Source organism: Schistocerca gregaria, chromosome 2 (genome assembly GCF_023897955.1).
Source record: "Schistocerca gregaria isolate iqSchGreg1 chromosome 2, iqSchGreg1.2, whole genome shotgun sequence".
Taxonomy (NCBI): Eukaryota; Metazoa; Arthropoda; class Insecta; order Orthoptera; family Acrididae; genus Schistocerca; species Schistocerca gregaria.
In genome coordinates, this window is record NC_064921.1 from 208,393,967 (window position 1) to 208,417,742 (window position 23,776).

The following is a 23,776-nucleotide window of genomic DNA, read 5'->3' on the forward strand; positions in this document are numbered from 1 at the left end:
CTCGACAACGTTTAGCATGAATTGTGAAGCACCCTGCAGATGTAAATAAGCTCATGGTTTGAAGGTCGGTGATGACCGGTATGGAACATACAGATTAATTGCAAGGTCTCTTAAACCAGACTAGACATGCAAACTATATTGCCTTTCATGGATTGCTCCACCTAACATTCAACGTGATATTGCTGCAAGTTACCTCAGCTGATCAATTCCAATCCACATCTGATAAAGGCCATTGACCTCCAACACACTGACTGATGCTGGATCTCTTCTCTGCGCTTTACAACATATATGGGAGAGAAAACCAGTGTCGCACTATGAAGCCGTAATTTTTTCTTTCGACCGTGGACCTCGAAGGGAGACTGCCCCTTGATATGAATCACAGGTTCCTTGGAAGCGACCGTGTACCGGAATTGGCAGAACCTAGATCAGTCCGCAGCAATCTAGTACCCTAAGGAGACTTGTTGATATTGTGGTGGTAAGCCTCAAAGAACAGTGCACACCATAGGTTGATATGTACCCTAAATAGATGTACAACGCTTGATTAAACGCTGGCTGATACCGGTAGCATTAGCGCAGTCAGTGTTCTGGCTGACTCATTGTACAAAAGATGCAAGTACGTCAATAACCGTCAACCGCATAATACTTTACATTAGCAAGAAAACATGACTGATTGGCCAATTCATACAGTATAACAGGCGTTTACATACAGGTATTAAAACTACTAAAATATAAAACTGAATGAAAAGTTCAATAGTCTTCTGTAGCTGTATATATTTAAGTCAATTAGAGACACACACAACCGGTTTCGCTACTTTTGAGTTGCATCTTATGTTGTGTTCAAAAAGGCCAAATAGCTCTGAGCACTATAGGACTTAACTTCTGAGGTCATCAGTCCCCTAGAACTTAGAACTAACTAACCTAAGGACATCACACACATCCATACCCGAGGCAGGATTCGAACCTGCGACTGTAGCGGTCGCGCGCCTAGAATCGCTAGGCCACTCCGGCTGGCTTATGTTGTGTACCTGTATAGAGAATTTCTAAATTAATGCTTTAATAATGGAGAAATGAAGTTATCTGAGATATCTTAAAGTGCTTAGTGAATTGACTTAAACATTGAAGTAAATATTACACATCTAATTAGGAAACTAGGTGTGGATCACTTACGCCCCACAAACAACGGGCCTATAAGTATTTAATAAAGAAGATTTTTAATTTCATACCAAAAGAAGCATACTTACAATTGCTGTACCACATAGCACAGGGAGCAGCTACAGAACGCCGCAGAGTAAAATCTTCCTCAGTTAATAAAAAACATAGGTTTGCACATGAATATATAGAAATTAGTTAAATTGTCGTCTGTTGCATTGAGTGAAAGATTCGTTCCTCGGTCTGTTCTACATCGTTCGTTAAATTGTTTCCTCTCGTAGCGTACAATTTTCACAAACCGTAGCGAGTTTGTTTCGACATGATTACTTACAAAACTCTCGTTATTCACGCTGTTTCTCCTCCACCTCTTATCCTCAGCTGCTCACAATTTACATCTCATAACAATACGTTACTGTGTTTTAGTGGGAATTTGTGAATACTATATCTTCACTGGGTCAAATACGTTTTGCGTTAGTACTAATAAAACCTGTCTACTGATCGTCCATAAAATTCTGTTGTTCTCAGACTCCAGAAAGAAAAGACTAAACAGCGCCTACCGTTAAAGTTAGTAACGCAAAATGCCACTATCAGCTCACCGGCTGGTACTACCTTCTCCGTGACAAACATGTGCCACCAGCTGCGATAACTGAGTCGTGAATATTGTTCGCAGCGTCAACAAGCTCGCTTTTGAAGGAAACCTATAACTAATTCACGGCCAGGTTTACGTTACACGTGACCCAACGAGGCAATCAGCAGTTCCGCAGCTAGTTTTCGTATTACGACAGACACAGGCAACACAAAAATTTACGCTCTTCAGTTAATTGTTAGAAGTGCGGGATACAAATTGCAGACTGATTTTTCTACTCCGATGCTTTTTCAATATCACTTCAAGTAAATGTCTGGAAAGTTCCTCGGCAAAAAGCGTCGTTTCTCATGTTTGCTGATGTAAGCTTGTGTTCCCTCTTCAAAAATAAACCTTAACCATGATTTTTTCTTCCTCTGAAGTAATCAAATCACGAACTTTTATCCGCAAAGGCTCAGTCAACAAACTCAACATCTGTTTATATCAAATAATCTGATACAGCAGCATGGAATGACACTATTGACAGCTGCGTCAAGTATTCCTCTAAAAATCTATAAACGTTTATGAGTGAAGTAGATTCGGTTAAATACGAATACAAGATGTTTAATTGAGTTTACTTTTGCCGTCTTGGAAGACATTAGCGTATATACTCAATAAATCACTTACAAGCAAAAAAAGAATCTGAAAGACCAATTACAATCCTAGCTGTGAGCGTAGAGCGTGAGTATGAGTCCGGACATTGGAGCAGTAAGTGGAATATTTCACAACAGCGTCCTGTACGTAAACCACTCAATAAAAGCACTGCTCATTCCCAGAACCCTTCAGTCAAATCTAAGTTTTCTGCCTATCTTACCTACTACGGATAGACGTGATTCGTCCGTTTCGCACTGTTTGATAGCGTAAGACATAGAAATTTAGAAATGTGACTCACTTCAGACGTTTACTGCTAAATTTGAAATCGTTCGCTGTCGTCTTCTTTCTGCTTGTTATGAGACTACCTCACATGTATCCACACGTAAAGAGTGCATCGTTAAGGACACCAAATTTTGAGTCTAGCTCGTTATGCACCCCATTGGAGTTATTGAGTGATGACATTTTCTCGTAGACAGCTAGTTTGTAAAGTGTGTATATTATGAGTTACAATTTCGTTATTATTTTAATTTTAACTCAGAGACAAAACAACATAAAATAAGAAATCAAGAGACGTCTTGGAATGGAGGTAAAATTTGATGTGGAGTCTGAGAAGGTGAGGGAACAGCAGGAATGAAACGGCGATTCGGACCAAATAAGCACACCAGACATTCCTAGAACTATGACAAGTGAAGACAGGTCAAGGCGGTGGAAGCAGGTGGCATTGTACCCCTCCTGCTACCGCCTCCCCCCTCCACTGGCATCCTGTCCCTTCCCCTACCCTCTGCAACAGTCAGAGCCCTGTATTCCACCGACCATTAAAAATGAAATAACCATCAGCATACACCCCATGTTGTTCCGTGCACTCCACACCTGAATCTCTTTTTCTGTTCGATCTTAAGCCATGCCTCTTTCTTGCGAACCCATCAGCGAGAATGCTTGTAAACCAAGAAATGATGTTTACATTTTGGAAATTCAGAGAGGCATGATAAGTGTAGGTCACAAGAAATAACACAACCTTGACACAATTCCACAGGTTAATTGCCATTTTCAAACCTGTACATGGTGTCCTAGGTGGAATGCCCAATATTCCGAGATATGAACAGCGACGATCATTCGAAGCAATAAAGTCTAGTAAATGTGGTCCCTCACAAAGTCCTTCAATATACTCTTTTCCCCTACCTACTGTCTTCTCCTGTTGCACTTTTAATGTTACCATCTTTACTTTTAACTGCACTAAAGGTTGTTTTGATTTTTATATATGTTGAGTCACTCCTCCCGACAATCCTTCCTTTTTTGATTTCTTGCTGCAGTTACTATTGATATCATTCCGAAAGGATTTATATTGCTGTATTCCCACATTTCGCGAAACATTTACTTTCATCTTGAAGTATTTCATCTATTATACAAGGTTTTTTAGCACTTATCCTCTTCATGCCTATGTTTCTCTGTGCAACATCTGTGACAGCCCTTTTAGAGATGTCTGTACTTTTTCAACTGGACTGCCTAATCTGATATTACTCATAGCAGTATCCGCATCCTTAGCGAACTTCAAATGAGTTTCATCATTTCTCTGTACTTAAGTATACTACTTCCATCCACACTTATTTTTCTGTACGATGCTCTTAAACTTCAGTCATTACTAAATTGTGATCTGAGTCTGTATCAGCAACTCGGTACGACTTACAATCCCACATTTTTGGAATCTCTGTCTGAGTAGGATGTAACTGAGCTGGAATCATCCTGTGTCTCCAGATATTTTCCAAGTATACTTCCTTCTATCAACATTATTGAACAGAGTGTTTGCCATTTCCATCTGAAATTTATTGCAGAACTCAATTAGTCTTTCTCTTCTCTCATTTTTACTGCAAAACCCCATTTTCTCCTGTAACCTTTTCTTTTATTTCTTCCCCTACAACCAGGTTCCAATCCCCCATAACTATGAGGTTTTTGTCTCCTTTACATACTGAATTACCCGTCCAATATCATCGTATACTTCCTGTATTTATTCCTCTTCTGCTTGCGACGTGGGCATATATACCTGAATTGTTTGTTGATGGCTTTGGTTTGCTGTCGAATCTGATGAGAACAATCCTATCACTGAACTGTTGACAGTTTTTCACTCTCTCCCTACTCCCCCATTCATAACGAATCCCACTCGAGTTACACCACTTCCGCTGCTGTTTTGACGACATGTGTTAAGAGGGACAGTAAAACATATACAGAACGAATAGCGCCCCGCATTCCTATTTTCCTATGCATTATTAAACCTACTCTTGTATTACTGCTGTTTGATTCTGTATGTCTAACCTTGTATTCACCTGACCAGAAGTATTGTTCCTCCTGCCACCGAACTTCACTAATTCAAACTATATCTAACTTTAACCTATCCATTTCCGTTTTTAAATTTTGTAATCTACCTGCCCGATTAAGGGATCTGACATTCCACGCTCCGACCCGTAGAACGCCAGTTTTCTTTCTCCTAATAACAACGTTCTCCTGAGTAGTCCGAATGGGAGACTATTTTACCTCCGGAATATTTCACCCAGAGGACGCCATCATGATTTAACGATACAGTAAAGCTGCATGCCCTCGGGAAAAATTACGGCTGTAGTTTCCCCTTGCTTTCAGCCGTTCGCAGTACCAGCACAGAAAGGCCGTTTTGGTTAGCGTTACGAGGCCAGATCAGTCAATCATCCAGACTGTTGCCCCTGCAACTACTGAAAAGGCTGCTGCCCCTCTTCAGGAACCACACGTATGTCTGGCCTCTCAGCAGATACCTCTCAATTGTGATTGCACCTACGGTACGGCTGTCTGTATCGTTGAGGCACGCAAGCCTCCCCACCAGCGGCACGGTCCATGGTTCATGGGGGATCTGTAGGTACATAAAACTCAAATTAGCTAAAATAATGTTTCAGCTACTGGAATAGTGCCGTTATTGTGTGACTTACCCTTGACAGCTGAAATATGACTGTAGACTCTCAAATTAAGTGCGACAATGTTGTTTCCATGTTGAATTGACTAAATGATTGCTCTATAGAGCACAAGTTATCTAAATAGTGTGTCAGCTACTGGAAGAGGGCAGGTTCAAATGCCTCAGAGCTCTATGAGACTTAACTTCTGAAGTCATCAGTCCCATAGAACTTAGAACTACTTAAACCTAACAAACCTAAGGACATCACACACATCCATGCCCGTGGCAGGATTCGTAGCTGCGATCGTAGCGGTCGCGCGGTGAAGAGGGCAGGTATTGAGTAACTTACAGTTGACCCCTAAAACATGACTCGACTCTCAAATTGAGTACCGCAATGGTATTTCCACGTCTAAATGGTTCCGTAATAATAAAAAAACTCATGTGGCTAAAAAGTAATATGCTGCAGTAACGGTTAACAGTTGTTCTGTGGCCTAAATGAGGTTATGTTACTAAAGCGAGCTTACCAAGTAGTGTTTCAGGGGCGAAGAACATAATGTATCATGAAAAATATAATGTTATTGACTTACTAAAACGGCTTTTTCTTAATTACCTTTGATCTTGGACATACCTGTGGTAGTTTGCTTATCCAGCGATGTCCCATTTTACGACACTTTAACACAACAAAATGTGCGGCAAGTAGTGAATTTTAATGAGATCTTTAATGCTTTGTATCACTTAAACTTTGATTTTTGTAGTACGCAAGAATAATTTCATAATGCACCTAATATGAGATGTTATCACAACATGGTGAAAGATAATAATGGACGAAGTTTCAAACAGAGAGGTAAGTTGGACATCTCAAAATTCAGTCTTTGCATCAAACAAGAATTGTCTGTATTATTTATCAAAGTATGTAAAGATTTTGAGTAGGAAAACTTCGGCGTGTCTCTCATCATAATATGGAGGTACAGCTGCAGATCAATATTATGAACGAAAATTCGATCTTGGCAGAAAATAAGATTTATTTTATCAAAAATTTGTTTATTAAAATATGTGATGATTTGTTTTATAACATTATAAAACATAGGGCACTACTGAATTTTCTTACAAGTGAAACTGCACTTTTTAAGGACTGAATTATGCTATTGTACAGTGGAAACTGAATGCCATTTCTATGACATAGCGTACTAAATAGTAGATATACACAACAGTATAGGTAACAAATGAGGGTTGATTTCAGTTTCTTTTCAAAGTCATTTATGTTTAAATCAGGCGCTATAATGTTGGTATGTCATTGAAAAGTTGTTGAAAGTGGTAAAATAATTTAAATAAGAGTGATTAAATAAATGTAATTACCTGAAATTATAGGTCTACTCTCCTCCTAAATAGTACCATGGCCAAGTAATATGGAGGAAGGCCGACCAATGACTCTGAAATGTAACTGAAACTCCTTTAAATGAGATTAAGTGCCTCTGTCACTGATGACAATAATGACGATGTACTGTTACTGATTGATTTCCTGTGTGCTGTACAATACTGCTTCGAGCACATAAATACCTCCGAGGTATGCTGGGATGACCACCTGGTGGCACTGGCAGTAACACCACTAAGTCAATTAGCCCACTATCGTATCACGAAGACATATTTACACAAGAATAAAGTTTGTGTTGAATTTATACAGCACTGCCAACACTCTTGCTTTTGTCTATGACAGGTGTCTTATGTCACCTGTCATCGAAGTGTCATGTTGTTTCCATTGTGTGACAGCGAAGGTCAGTCCCTGACAAATGCACTTTAACCTGAAAGGTAGGTCAGTTGTATTATCCATGTTTTGTAACATTGTCGAACATATCTTTACGAATTTTCATAAATAATGCAAATTTTATTAGGGCACCAAGATCGAATTTTCGTTCATGATCAAGAATCGGTAATTGCTCTTGGGTACTACGATAAGCAGTCCTTATGTGTTTCATACTCGAAATCATTACATTTATGTAATAACACAGACTTATTTATTTTGGTGCAAAGATGGAATTTCCGAGATATCTAAATTTTCTATCTTTGTGGAATCCTGTTCATCACTGTCGTTGACCGTGTTCTGCTTAAAATATTTGATGCATTACAAAGTTACATTTGCATTCGCTTTCTTGTGGCAAATTGATGCAAAATGGATCAATGTTGGATAAGCATACAGAACGTCGAAGATAAAAAATAATTTTAAAAAGTTTCATTAGTAAGGCAGTAATATTAAAAATATTCTTCTTTAACATTATCTTGTTCCCTCAAAATGGTTCCTGATAGGTTCGTTTTTCGTAACATAGCCTCATTTACTCGAGAGATGATGTGTCAGCTATTATTGCAGTTCGTTATTTCTTAGCAACATGTGTTTTGCGCTTTTATAGAACTACGAGTACATTACGTTTTGGAATTTAAAAAAATAAAGTATTGGACACTTTTTTATTATATACAGATGAAAGCCACACTTACATACTACTTTTCTACATAGTTGTCATTTAAATTAAGGCACTTATCGTAGCGATGGACGAGCTTGGAAATTCCTTCGTCGTAAAATTCGGCCGCCTGCGCCTTCAAACACGTGGTTACCTCTTCTCACGCCATTACAGCGCCTCCACCAGTTTGAACAGTCCCCTGCTGACATGCAGCGTCCATGGATTCATGAGGTTGTCTCAATACCCGTACACATCCATCCGCTAGATAAATCTGAAACGAGACTCGTCTGACCACGCAACATGTTTTTCCAGTCATCAACCGTGCAACGTCGGTGTTGACGGGCCCAGGCGAAGCGTAAAGCTTTGTGTCGTGCAATCATCAGGGGTACACTCCTAAAGCTCATATCGATGGTATTTCGTTGAATTGTTTGCTCGCTGGCACTTGTTGATGGCCCAGCATTGTAATCTGCAGCAGTTTGCGGAAGGTTGCACTTCTGTAACATTCAACGATTCTCTTCAGTCATCTTGCAGTAACATTGAACGATTCTCTTCAGTCATCATTGGTCCCGTTCTTGCAGGATCTTTTGCCGGCCGCAGCGATGTCGGAGATTTGATGTTTTATCGGATTCCCGATATTCAAGGTACACTCTTGAAACGGTCGTAAGGGGAAATTCCTACTTCATCGCTAACTCGGAGATGATGTGTCTCATCGCTCGTGCGTTGACTCTAACACCACGTTTAAAGTCACCTAAATCTTGACAACCTGCCATTGTAGCAGCAGTAACCGATCAAACTGCGCCAGACACTTTTTGTCTTATATAGGCGTTGCCGACCGCAGCACCGCATTCTGTCTGTTTACAGATCTCTGTATTTGATTACACACGCTTTCATCAGTTTCTTTGGCGCTTCAACGTAAATAAATTTGCATGCCAGGAGGCTCTCTCAATAGCAGTGACGTACCACAAATTTCATGTCCGACGTAATTCGAACGCAAACTTTAATAGAGGCATCAACCAAAGATATAGATGTTCTGTCATGAGAGTAAGATGTCTGTGAAAACGGAGAAGTAATCGAGAACTTCATTGGAGATTAATTTTGTGTTTGAAGTCACAGGTCATTGATCAGTTTCGGAAATGTGTCCAATTAATCATATTCTGCGCCGTTTTTAGCTTTCTCTTTGAATTTAATTTCTTTCAACACAGATCATAATACACATAAAATTATGTGTTTTGTGCTTTTCCTGTTTTTCTTTAAGGAACTCTGCCTTCGCTAAATAATGAAGCGTTGTTCCTATTCCCAGGTTTCAGTGTCAAATTAATCCAATAGCTTTTTCCATGAGTGACTGCCTGACATTCTTGATGCCACAATGGGCTAATATGTAAAAAATTTCATGACTGCACTTTGGATGTTTCGGGACAAACCGAATTTACCCCTCTGCTGGACGTCACTTTCGATATAAAGGAGATTTTGAATATTCATTAGAGATAATTTTATTGATTTAACAGCTGAAGAGCACTTAACTGGATCTTGAATCAGCAGCGGCAAAGTTGTAGGGGAGGAGATTAAAAATAAAGGAGAGCGTTGTCAGACCTTTATGAAAAACAGTTCCGTTTTGAAGATGTGAGAACGTATCATCAAAGCTGCAACGCTTAATTTATTTAAAAACGTTGGTATTAGTTTAATAGCGAGAGTTGGACTTTTATTTCCGGGAGAACAATAATCATTTCCTCTTTTGTTATTCTTGCAATAAAAATTTCTGCATTAGTTGTGTGAATTACTTGGGGCAAAATCATAAAATTACAGTCAACAAAATTATTTACAGGACCCTACAACTTTCTGGAGATGGTCTGTACAACGAGCAGTCAAGGGAAACAAGATGCTAACATTCCAGTACCCGAAGATTCTACTGATCCAGGAATCGAATCAATCATCCAACAGGTCTGTAATGCATTCACACCAGTTATTATTTTTCTAATGAAATCATCTTCACAATTTCTTAGCGCGATTATTACTTGATAAAGCAGTTTAATATTAATTCTGATCTGAAAATAATGCTTTGGTTGTGGTGAGCAGGAGTACTAGAGGAAGACTTAACCAATATAGTTGACTTTATCCTGGTATTTTATCGACCTCTTGCTAAGTGTAGTTCAAAACATAGCATAGATCCTAATACAGTCAGTCACGAGACTACACAACGATGGGCTATAATACTGACTTCCTTATTCTACTAAATGGAAATTTCGTACTAAAAACTGTTTAGTTGTTTGTAAAGTTTCGTACTTTATTTGTACGTGTTGTGGTTGACCATGGTGGCTCGTGCTCGTGTTATAACGACGAATAAATTTTTTGTCTGTATGGCACCAATCTTTACAGGTAATAATAATATTACATAATCACGTGACAATATTACGTAGTTCAATGGAGGTTCCAGTTATTATTAAATGTAAGACATACAGAACACCGCTATTACTCACGATGGCCGCGAAGATTGAGATATGGACGTCAGGAAGGAGAAATCCTCATATCAGCTTTAGAAATCGTTAAATCATTAAACGTATTCCTCATCATCGGCAGTACAATGGAGTGAAGGACCTATAAGTACGAAGGTGTGCTGAAAAGCAATGTCTCTTAGTTTTGTATTTGAAAAGTCTTAAGACTTTTTAAATAAAACAAAGGTTATTAACATTCTACATCTTTATTCCTCAAGTCTACATATGTATTTCTCAACACAGGCGCCATGGTGACGAGCAAAGTTTTTCCAACGAGACACCAGTTTGTTGAAAGAATGTTTACCTTGTTGACGGAGCCACAACCTCACCCCCCCCCCCCCCCCCCCCCCCCTTGCACCGATTCCTCACTACCAAAGTGAAATCCTCTACAGCTACACTACTGGCCATTAAAATTGCTACACCACGAAGATGACGTGCTACAGACGCTACAGATCAGTTTCCATACAGATGAATTTATTTAGGAAAATACAAAGTACAGTCACCAACAAACTTTACATATTCACATACTCCTTCACCTTTAACCCAAATGAATACAGACTCATTTACAGATATTTTTCTCTTATTACGAGTATACAAAGACAATGCAGAAGGCGACATATTTGCAAGTTCTGCCATATGGTAGGTACGATAGGCGATAATGTCTTTATCAACAAAACTTCCAAGTCCAGGTACGTTAGGAACTCCCGTACCTCCACGTACAATTGGCTACAGCGAGCCAACCATTACCATGGTCGAAAGTATCATTAATGTCAATACTAAAATTAAGTCTACAACCACAGAAAAGACAAGGTTCGTCGACAAGTGCAGTAGCAGAAACACTCTTAACTGGTATGCGATTCTTCTTGTCTCCAGATGTTGTGCCGAACTCAATGTTCTCGATGGTTTTATAAACTGTCTGGTTAGAACGACGTCGATGGTTCAAAAGGCTCTGAGCACTATGGGACTTAACATATGTGGTCATAATTCCCCTAGAACTTAGAACTACTTAAACCTAACTAACCTTAGGACATCACACACATCCATGTCCGAGGCAGGATTCGAACCTGCGACCGTAGCGGTCACGCGGTTCCAGACTGAAGCCCCTAGACTCGCACGGCCACAGAGGCCGGCTTATTATCAGCTGGGAGACCACGGCTGCGGTTACGTTGATGCTGCATCACAGACAGGAGCGCCTGCGATGGTGTACTCAGCGACGAACCTGGCTGCAAGTATGGCAAATGTCATTTTTTCGGATGAATACAGGTTCTGTTTACAGCATCATGATGGTCGCATCCGTGTTTGACCATATCGCGGTGAACGCACATTGGAAGAGTATATTCGTCATCGCCATACTGGCGTATCACCTTGCGTGATAGTATGGGGTGCCATTGGTTCGCACAGACGGCACTTTGAACTGTGGACGTTACATTTCAAATGTGTTTCGACCCGTGGCTCTACCCTTCATTCGATCCTTGCGAAACCAAACATTTCAGCAGGATAATGCACGACCTCATGTTGCAGGTCGTGTACGGGCCTTTCAGGATACAGAAAATGTTTGACTGCTGCAGTGGCCAGTACACTCTCCAGATCTCTCACCAACTGAAAACGTATGGTCAATGGTGGCCGAGCAACTGGATCGTCACAATACGCCAGTCACTACTCTTGATGAACTGTGGGATCGTGGTGAAGCTGCATGGGCAGCTGTACCTGTACACGCCATCCAAGCTCTATTTGACTCAATGCCCAGACGCATCAAGGCCGTTATTACCGAGGGAGGTGGTTGTTCTGGGTACTGATTTCTCAGGATCTATGCAACCAAATTGCGTGAAATTGTAATCACGTGTCAGTTCTAGTATAATGTATTTGGCCAATGAATACCTGTTTATCATCTGCATTTCTTCTTGGTGTAGCAATTTTAATGGCTAGTAGTGTACATACACGCATACTTCGCAAGCTACCGTAAGGTTCGTGCCAGAGGGTACCCCACGCGACTACTAGTCATATCCTTTCCTGCTCTACTCTCAAACAGAGAGAGAGAGAGAAAAAGGACTATCTATATGCCTCCACACGAGACCGCATTTCTCTTATCTTCGTGGTGAAATGTACGTTGGCGGCAACAGAATCGTTCTGCAGTCAGCATCAAATGCCGATTCTCTAAATTCTCTCAACAGCTTTTCTCTAAAATTACGTCGCCTTCACTCCAGGGATTCCTTATTACGAAGCATCTCGGTAATACTTCCGCGTTTTCGAGCCTACTAGTAACAAATATAGCAGTCGACCTCTGAACTGCTTCGATGTCTTGCATCTATTCGACCGGGAGTGAATCCCAAACACTCCATCAGTACTCAAGAATGGGCTGCACTAGTGTTTTATGCGCAATCTCCTTTACAGGTGAACCACATTTTTCTAAAATTCTCCCAGCCAACCGAAGTCGACCATCCGCCTTCTCTACTACAATCCTCGAAGATGATCTTTAAGTTTTGGAAAGAGATGAAAATGTGGTGGGGGCATGTCGTGAGGATGATCGATGAGAATGAACCAAAGCGTCGTATTGCTGCAGATATCGCTGCGATTGTATGACGTCTGTCATTGTCATGCTGAACGAGAAGGTGCTGTATGTGTGGACGAATTCTTCAAATTCGAAAGTCGATTACGGCACGCTGTTTCTCAAGCACCGACATAGTTACGTTACACACTATCAGTGTATACGTTATAATTTGGTGGCCTCTACCTGCAGAGAGGGGAGAGGGGGGTGAGAAATAATTAGACATGAAGAATAAAGACGTAGAACATTGATAAAGTTAGTTTTATTTAAAAAAGCTTCCTTATGAAAAATTCAGAGGCATTACTTTTTAGCATGGCATTGTAGGTGTAGCTTTAGGACAGTATTAATATGTTTATTGTGTATGTGTACTCCTGATGATGAGTCGCATTTCAAGCTTATTGTAATGCATCGCTGTCTCAGTCAATAATTACTTGTGAATTACTAAATATATAATAATATCTTATCTATTTAATTATTCCTCTCTGATCAAATGGCAATGGAGTGACCTAGTGCTAAAGAACACTACGTGTCAGAACTGTACAATCATTAGTTTCACATTTGATTAATTTTCTTCATATTAAGATGGTAGACTAATTAATTGTTGCCGTAGACAACATAATAAATGACTTTCAATTTGAAACTGAAATTACTCATTTGATTTGAAAAGCACATTGAATTATGGCTCAAATCATCAGAAATTTAGAGTGTGCGCTTGTAGAAAATATGTAGCACTATTCAGATAAAGATCATTAAACAAAAACCATTGGTTTAAGGAGTCCAGTGAGAAGAGGTAATACATCATCACTGAAATTATTTCCACCCTTCTATATGTGTTAAACGTATATTGAAATGATCTTTGTTCAATATGCGTGATATTAAGGCAATTCGGAAGAAACTAGAAATTTTTGCGTTATCTGCTTTAGTGGACGGATAGTCTGGTGCTTATTAAAACTGCGTACACAACATGTCTCAGTACTACATACTTCCATTTTTCAGGCTTTACTCTTCTAATCGAATGCCACGGTCAAGAATAAAAAAGTTTCTTTCTCATTTACTCTCCTTTGGCTTTATTGTATCTATTATACCTTGGCTGTTAACCTAACAGAATCCGAGAAAAGGAAAAGAGACACGTATTCAAAAATGGTTCAAATGACTCTGAGCACTATGGGATTTAACAGCAGAGGTCGTCAGTGCCCTAGAACTACTTAAACCTAACTAACCTAAGGAGATCACACACATCCATGCCCGAGGCAGGATTCGAATCTGCAACCGTAGTGGTGGCGCGGTTCCAGACTGAAGCGTCTAGAACCGCTCGGCCACACGACACGTATTCGATTTAGAATTTCAGATAGGTATTCATTTTCAGCTTGGCACCAATGATCTACACAACGTTACTTAGCCAACAGTATTTTTCTTCCGCCATTGTGGAGGAAATCAGGGGACGTAAAAATCCAAGTAAACCTAGGGAGAATCAGGGTAACAGTCAAGCGAAAGACGTCGCCAGTGTAATTGCTTTTTAACTGAAATCTTTATCGTCCTGATGAGCGTTTTTGGAACCTTAAATCCAACATCTCCACATCCATTTTCACTTTCGACCGGATTATACGACCAAAAAATGAGTGATTGAAGTGGTCACAGACAATTTCTCCTGTGACTCCCATACCACGGGAAAGCAGGTCTAATTTCTCTGCTGAGATATTTGTAGTTGAAGGAAGGAGTTGTGGTTGAAAGATAGACGTGAGAGAAGGTTATTCTTGGATCTGAAGCTTTTACAAAAAATCATGAGATCTTAATACGTATTACACAGCAAGTCATATCCTCTGAGGTGACCAAAGTCATGGGACAGCGATATGAACGTATACGGGTAGCAGTAGTATCACGTACACAAGGTATAAAAGAACAGTTCGTTGGCTGAGGTGCACAGTGCCAAGAGAGTGCTGAGAATGCCAAATTCCACCTCTCACCACGGAAAACGCTGTGGCCGACATCATTCACTTAACGACCGAGAGCAGCAGGGCTTGCGTAGAGATCCCAATGCTAACAGACAAACAATACTGCGTGAATCAATGAGGGACGTACGACAAACATATCCGATAGAACAGTGCCGCGAAATCTGGCGTTAATCAGTTATGGCAGGCGTCGACCGACACGAGTGACTTTACTAGCAGCACATCACCTGCTGCGCCTCTCCTGGGCTCGTGACCATAGCAGTTGGACCCCAGATGAATGAAAAACCGTGACCTGGTCAGATGAGTCCCGATTTCCGTTGGGAAGAGCGGATGATTGGGTTCGTATGTACCACAGACCCACGAACGAATATTCTCAAGTTGTCAACAAGGCACTGTGCAAGATGGTGGTGCTCCATAATGGTGTGGGCTGTGTTTATATGGAATTGACTGGGTCCTCATTGATTACATAGTTACGTTCGGCTATCTAAAGACCATCTGCAGCTTTTCATGGACTTCATGCTCTATAATAACTATGTCATGTCATAGGGTCACAATTGTTCGTGTTTGACTTGAAGAACATTCTGGACAATTCGAGCAAATGATTTGGCTCCCCAAATGGCTCAACACGAATGCCATCTAACATTCATGGGACATAACCGAGAGCCCAGTTCGCGCACAACATCCTGCACCAGCAATACTTTCGCAATAATGGAAGGCTATGGCCCACTTCTGGAGGGGACTACCAGCGACTTGTTGAGACCACGTCACGTAGGGTTGGTGCACTACGCCGGACGAATAGGCATAAATGTGTATACGTTATGGCGAATTAGCGTACCAGATCTGCAAAATGAAAACATGGGTCACAGATTAGAGTTGAAGTGAACCTACATTTTCTGGAAACACTGGTTTATACTATCCCTATATAGTAGAGTTGTGTTAAAATGTTTGGTTTATGCTACAATTACATAGTTTATCGTACTAAGTTACTTATTTCTCACTCTCAATTGGGATCGAAATTCCGATGTGCCTACTTTCTGAAAAACGTGCATTTTGCTGTGTTTTACAGTAGAATGTGTGTCATTCAGGAGTTTGATACAATCGAATAGGATTTTTATGAAAGTCAGCACATGAAGTATCCTGCAAATGAGTGTCAATTATAATTATTTTGTTAACAATTTCCTCACTAAACATGTTCTTTTTAAAAGTTTGTATGGCATTTGTGATAGGGAGCACTCTTTCTGCAGCAGCATTAGCTGAAGCTAGTACAAACACAGAAATTAGTTACAAATTTTTGCAGCTGATGTCTAGAGAAACAACGATGTGGGAAATAATAGACGACTTTTCAGCAGCTTATTAAATGGTTCTTGATTTACGGTTTTTCACTTTATATACATTTCTAACGTGGTTCACTTCCTCAAAAATTCGTCTTTACATATATCTTTAAGAAAAGCTTCCCCAGACTCTGCCAAAATTAAAAAATTTTTCTGAACCGTCTTCCAGAGAAGATGATATTTGAGCTGAATCAGATTAAGTGGTTCCAGCACATGAAATTGGTAAGCCTATTTTTCAGTACCGTTAATTAATGTTTCACAAAGTGAATTTGAAATTTCCAAGAAATCAGTGTCTTTCAACAAGTCATCTTATTGCAGTGTACGTATTGGAGACTGAATTCTTCCCCGATTTCATTTTGCTTATCAATATTTCTAACTCCTCCGAAACTTCATCTGCTAACGTAATTCCTGCCACAGCAATCCTTATTGCTGATGAAACATTTTCAGTCCGCTCTGAATAAAATAAAGCCAAGGATATGATCACTAAAGAATGCCTTTAAGATAGTAGGGCATTGTTCTCAAGACAAAAAAATAAGGTTTTGGTCCCCTGTATATACACGTACGTAATTCTGTTAATTCTCCACGGAAAGCCATCCGCTTTTAACAGTACCAAGCACCTGTTTGTATTCCACTTCAGGAAAGTCTCGAAACTCTTTCAGTCCTTCATCACGAATGGTTTAAATGTGGAAATGTTGAAACATTTTATTTACAATCGTTTCTATGTCTACTGGTGGAATATCAGCACTAGTTTTTATTGCATTACGCACCGTGTGCGCTGCACAAATTACACCATTATGTAGCTCTTCAGCAAAGGCTTAAGTCTTGTAAAAACATGATTTTATTCCTTTCCTTCTATAACTCCAAACTTTGTGTTGCAGCTGTCACCACAGAATGCAATTATTTTATCCTTCAGATGAAATTTATTAGAATTTCCATTTGCTATAATATCAGCCTTTCCACCTGTTATGTTCTGGAAGTCTTTCACCTTTATTTGCCTGCTCTTAACTGACACAAAATATCGAAGAAACATTATCATCAATTTTACGCTTTTGTTATTAGAAGCAATCACCATATCTGAAACGTACTTCAGATCTTTCAGCATCTCACAGATCTGACACAATGCGTATCGAACCAACACATTTACTGCTATAGATTCACACTTTGTTCTGGACTAGGTAAATATCTTCTCAAACAGCTTTCTGATGATCGCAGCAGCATAGTTCACTGAACTGTTTGAAATGTTAAGTTTCATTGCATGAAGGCTAGGCGATCTTCCTCAGCAAAACACGCTTTCTTCGTCTTTTGTAATGGCTTCTTTTACAAGTCTTGCGACAAAATACATCCTACTTTGTGAAGAAGTTTTGATTGAAACAGGTAGAGGAGAAGGAAGAGAAAATTAATGTTTAATGTCCCGTCGACGGAGCACAAGCTCTGATTAGGGAAGGATGGGGCAGGAAACCCTATCGTCCATTTTCATAGGAACCATCCTGGCATTTTCCTGAAGCAACTTAGTGAAATCACGGAAAACCTGAATTAGGATGTCCGGACGCGGATTTGAAACGTCGTCTTCCCGAAAGCGAGTCCAGTGCGCAAACCACTGCCCCACCTCGCTCGATTGTTTGAAGCAGCTACCCTGTGTTTATTCACATTAATGTTTTTCACAACATGAGTTCGACCTCCATGGTCGAGTGAGAAAGTTCGTTTACACAATGTGCAAAATATTTCTCGCTTTGCTGTCCTAATTTCCTAATTACAGAAATGGAAATTCAGCTTTAATTTTTCCAGGAAATAAACCGCTTATTTTGTTCGGTGGCCTTCCTGTGAAGAGTTTTCAGCATATCTCATCAAGTAACATAACTGGGACTCTAACGGTCTAAAACCATATTTTAAACACGACCACCTGGAACAACAGACAATGCTTATAGAAAATAGACGTGGAAAACTACTCGCCATTTCGAAGTACCAACCAAAGTACTCAAAAAATCTGCCTCGTTGAGTCCATTTTAATCAAACAAGTATTTTCTTTATTCTTTACATGTGATCACATTTGTCCACCAGCTGCTAATGCTACATGTTAGTTAAAATCACACTGTTTTGAAATGTAGGGGACGGTTAATGAAAAACGAGACTATATACTGTGCATTCTAAATGTGATTTGTTGGGAATACCCTGTGAGAAACTGGACGTCTGATCACCCTGATGAGTGTTCCAGATCTCCTTCAAAACCAGTGGGTTGATTTTAAACAAACCTTGTGCACGTATCACTTATTGTCAGCCGGCGTAAGAACCGTCTTCCACTGGATTGGGAATGGTGTGAAAACTGGGTTACATGGAAGGGGAATAGAGAGCGGGTAGAGGGGGGGGGGGGGGGAGAGGGACAGAGAGACGTGGGAAATTTAGAAATTTGTGGTAATTTCCAAGGGACCAACCTGCTGAGGTCATCTGTCCCTAAACTTACGCACTACTTAATCTGACTTAAAGTAACTTACGCTAAGGATAACACACACACACGCGCGCGCATGCCAGAGGGTGGACTCGAACCTCCGACGGGGGTAGGCGAGCGAACCGTGACAAGGCGAGAGAGGTAGGAGGCGGAGTTGGATAGGGAAAGGGGTAGGAGGAGATGGACGGACAGAGGGGAGAGGAGGAGAGAGAGGGGCAGGAGGATAGACAGACAGAGAGGGAGGAGATGATAGACAAAGTGAGGGAGAAGACGAAATGTTTGCGACATATGTGGCATATGTAGGGCAGAAAGCTAGTCATATCACATATATACAGGGTGTCATACCTCGGAGTCGTTAAGCGCATTTTCTGTAATGTTTATACAGGTACTTCTTGCAGCGTTGTACCGTAGGTCTCTAGAAGAGCGTAGCGTCCCAAAGGATTGGAAAAGGGCACAGGTCATCCCCGTTTTCAAGAAGGGACGTCGAACAGATGTACAGAACTATAGACCTATTTCTCTTGCGTCGATCAGTTGTAGAATTTTGGAACACGTGTTATGTTAGAAAATAATGACTTTTCTGGAGAGTAGAAATCTACTCTGTAGGAATCAGCATGGGTTTCGAAAAAGACGGTCGTGTGAAAGCAAACTCGCGCTATTCGTCCACGAGACTCAGAGGACCATAGACACGGGTTCCCAGGTAGATGCCGTGTTTCTCGACTTCCGCAAAGCGTTCGATACAGTTCCCCACAGTCGTTTAATGAACAAAGTAAGAACATATGGACTATCAGACCAATTGTGTGATTGGATTGAAGAGTTCCTAGATAACAGAACGCAGCATGTCATTCTCAATGGAGAGAAGTCTTCCGAAGTAAGAGTGATTTCAGGTGTGCCACAGGGGAGTGTCATAGGACCGTTGCTACTCACAATATACATGACCTTGTGGATGACATCGGAAGTTCACTGAGGCATTTTGCAGATGATGCTGTGGTGTATCGAGAGGTTGTAACAATGGAAAATTGTACTGAAATGCAGGAGGATCCGCAACGAATTGACGCATGGTGCAGGGAATGGCAATTGAATCTCAATGTAGACAAGTGTAATGTGCTGCGAATACATAAAAAGATAGATCCCTTATCATTTAGCTAAAAAATATCAGGTCAGCAACTGGAAGCAGTTAATTCCATAAATTATCTGGGAGTACGCATTAGGAGTGATATAAAATGGAATGATCATATAAAGTTGATCGTCGGTAAAGCAGATGCCAGACTGAGATTCATTGGAAGAATCCTAAGGAAATGCAATCCGAAAATAAAGGAAGTAGGTTACAGTACGCTTGTTCGCCCACTGCTTGAATACTGCTCAGCAGTGTGGGATCCGTACCAGATAGGGTTGATAGAAGAGGTAGAGAAGATACAACGGAGAGCAGCGCGCTTCGTTACAGGATCATTTAGTAATCGCGAAAGCGTTACGGAGATGATAGATAAACTCCAGCGGAAGACTCTGCAGGAGAGACGCTCAGTAGCTCGGTATGGGCTTTTGTTGAAGTTTCGAGAACATACCTTCACCGAAGAGTCAAGCAGTATATTGCTCCCTCCTACGTATATCTAGCGAAGAGACCATGAGGATAAAATCAGAGAGATTAGAGCCCACACAGAAGCATTGCGACAATGCTTCTTTCCACGAACAATACGAGACTGGAATAGAAGGGAGAACCGGTAGAGGTACCCAGGGTACCCTCCGCCACACACCATCAGGTGGCTTGCGGAGTATGGATGTAGATGTAGATGTACTTGCAATTTCACGAAGAGAAACCAGTGCTAGAGCAGTCACAGCACCTCCCTGGCCTCCTGTGGCTGCTACGACGTTGCAGCAGCGCTGCTGAGTCGCTGCTGGGGTATTGGTTGTTCTTTGTGTTTCATTATTTCTGTTAATGGTGCTTCAGTAAATATTTGCAATATTGTTTTGGAATATGTTACTGGAGTGAGCCCGGAGTACTACTGCTTCTGCGAAGTAATCATCGACCTGTTTCCCATTACAAACAATTCTAGTGCAATTGTGTGAATACATTGTGTCGCAGAACAGTGAATTTGAACGTGGGCAAATGTTGGTGCTCGTATGGTGGGTGTTTCTGTAACCAAGGTAGCCGAAGTGTTGGGTGTGTCAAGAGAAACGGTATCGATAATTTATACTGCATACAGGAGAATAAAAAAAAAACATCATCCACTAAGTAACACCGCGGACGGAAGTGTGTGAAATGCCTGGCCTAGCAGGTCAGAGCGGGTTAGGTTTTGGATAGGGGCCAAAATAGGTTGCTGTCAACATACAAACTTTATTTATGAACACACAGTATTACAACAAGAATGCAAAACACTGAAAACTTTAATCGACCTCCTTGATTAACTTTAGATCGGCTGAAGGCCACACTTAAAATGGAAGACACAAGGCCTAAGCAAAAACTGATATACAAGGTTCTTCTGGCGGTTTCACCCAAGAATATTTTCTAAGCCTTCAATCTAATCGGCTGAGGGCCTTAGCAATCTAATTTTAATGGAACTTGCCTGGAGGTCGCATATTAAGCAATAAGAAGAGTTTCAATCAAAAGGCAGAAGGCCTTATCTTAAAACATTTAATGCAAAACTCGGATGAAGGCCCATACAAGCATCACAATCTTAAGGCTTAAGGGCAAAACAAGAACATTAATTTAAGAGATGTTAAAACATGGCCGAAGGCCACACATCAACACAATAATTTAACGGCTTAAGGCCTTAAATTAAGATTTGATGTAAAATTCGGTTAAAAGCCCCAAATAAGAAATAACAATCTTATTCCTAAAGGGCAAGAGAGAAACATTAATTCAGTATGTATAAAAACTCGGCTGAAGGCCACATATCAACCAAATAACTAAAACTCAAACAGAGAAGTTACTATGTAACACACAAGGAACGGTACTCAGAAGTTTCCAAGGGTCGGCCTGGGATTGTGACACTAACGCCCATTTAGGTGAGACAGGCAGCCTGTCCAACGACTTCTTAATCTGGAGGCAACCCAACCGACAGACAGCCGACCGACAAATCAACCAAATCAGTTCGCTCCATACAACCAGCAAAACGACCACAACATTTCAATACAATCACACACAGAATACTGCCGCCCACAACGACTAACAACACCTCAGCTGTCGAACTACACGCCGCGCTGGACAGCAACAATGCGACGAGGAAAATACACTGCCTAAAATTACGTCAACGACCAGGGTAGGTAACCGGAACATCAAAGGCCACAAGGCAGAAGGTACCATTACTGAACCTCAATAACAAAGAATAAATTAAGTTAAATTCCACAGGAAGACGGCTGGAATCTTAGCCGACTTAAATACACACATGTTGTTGCTCCCCGGTATGTCCCAAAAGCGATAACCAGAATCAGATGAAGAAATGTAAACAGTTGAGGCTCGATAGTAAGTTAAGTGAAGACTCAACTTTCATGTCCAAGATCGGTGGGCGACGAACTCCGTAGCACTCGCAAGCAGCGCCTCGCACTCCAACCGTGCGTGCACGCTGCCAGCGGCTTCAGCCCGACCTAGCGTGACGGAGACTTGTTTGCTGCTCCACGCCAACCGACCGACTGGACTGCTGCTCCGTCCGCGACTGCTGTTCCGTCGCAACTGCACTGCTGTTGCGTCTCCAACTCATTGACTTTCTACGGGCGGACGACGTCCCGGATACACTGGCTCGGACCCAACCATGCAGAGGGAACACAACTGTTATCTCTCCACAGGAAGGAACCGACCCAAATACACATCGTCTATGAGACGGCCGATCGAACGACCAAACAACGATCGACGCCACTGGTACTGGCTGTGCGTACCTCACAGTGGCTCTGTGCCCGACTGCACTGGTGCTGCGTCACGACCGCCCTGCTGCTCCTTCTCCAACTGACTGCCAGACACACAACGACCAGGAAACACAGTACTATGGGTCGCCCAGAGATAGTACGACAGTGCACTTATCGATACGCGCTGCTGCTACCGCTCACTGGCAGACAAGACAGCAATTCAGTGACAACATTAACTGAAATGACGAGGCGGCCATACGCTAAAAACAAGATGTTAAATAAAGATGGCACGAACATGAGCCACGCACGGCTCTGTATGCATTGAGTAATAGAGACAGACGATCGTTGAAGATGATTATGACGAAAAATAAGAAAACGTGAGCTGGCAGTCGCTGAAGAACTGAATGTCGCGCTCATGAACCCTGGCCGGCTGGTGTGGCCGAGCGGTTCTAGGTGCTTCAGTCTGGAACCGCGCGACCGCTACGGTCGCAGGTTCGAATCCTGCCTCGGGCATGGATGTGTGTGTTGTCTTAGGTTAGTTACGTTTAAGTAGTTCAAAGTTCTCAGAGACTGATGACCTCAGATGTTAAGTCTCAAAGTGCTGAGAGCCATGTGAGCCATGAACCCGGTCCGCATCAAAATACCACGAAGGGAGCTCTATAAGCACGGATTTACAGGGCGAGCCCTAATACCAAAACCAATCGTCAGTGATGCAGATGCCTGTAACACGAAAAGGTAGAACCGAGCCGTAAAATCTGGACTGTGGAGCAATGGAAGAAAATCTTTCGATCGGATAAGTCTTGTTTCACACTATTTTCAACTTCTGGTAGAGTTTACTTCCCAAGAGTGGAACATGGAGGCGATGCAGTAATAATTTGGGCAACCATATCATGGTATTCCACGGTCTTCATGGTTATTCTGCAAAATCTCACTACTTCCAAGGACTATGTGACCATGTTGGCTGATCCGGTTCATCTCATGGAACAAAACTTGTACCCCAGTGGCTACCACAGACTCAATATTATTTAGGTTTTGTGATCTACTTTGGAGAGATGGGTCAGTGATCGCAGCCATCTCCATCATCATTATCTGCTCTTGCCTCTATTTAGCAGGAAAATTGCTATTAGATTCCCTTGAAACCATACAGGATCTATATTTGTTCATTCCGAGACGACTGGAAGCTGTTTTGAATGCCTTTGAGCTTTCTGCAATGTATTATCATGGTAATGTTTCGTATTTTTGTTGTTTCCGTAGTTTCGTCCAACCTCTGTGTTTATGTTCTGTATTTCCTTCTAAAGGACTCAATTGATTTCGAACATGTCTCACACATACCGCTTACTGTCTAGAAGAAAGCACTGTGCGTGTTGGGGCAAAAGGGGTGACGTAAATAAATGAAGCGAGAGAGAGGTTATGAGATGCACAAAGAGAAGGGGGAGGTGATGGATGTAGACAATGGGAG

The 23,776-nt window shown here is 41.3% G+C and overlaps 1 protein-coding gene across 1 annotated transcript in view; it reads left to right on the plus strand.

Annotated features, from left to right (window-relative positions):
- LOC126336703 (solute carrier family 22 member 7-like) overlaps window positions 1-23,776 on the plus strand; it is a 186,641-nt gene that overhangs the window by 36,185 nt on the left and 126,680 nt on the right. Inside the window, exon 2 of the mRNA XM_050000664.1 lies at window positions 9,549-9,664. Within this exon, the coding sequence (XP_049856621.1) occupies window positions 9,569-9,664 (96 nt within the window). The 5' untranslated portion in view covers window positions 9,549-9,568. The remainder of the gene's footprint in view (window positions 1-9,548; window positions 9,665-23,776) is intronic.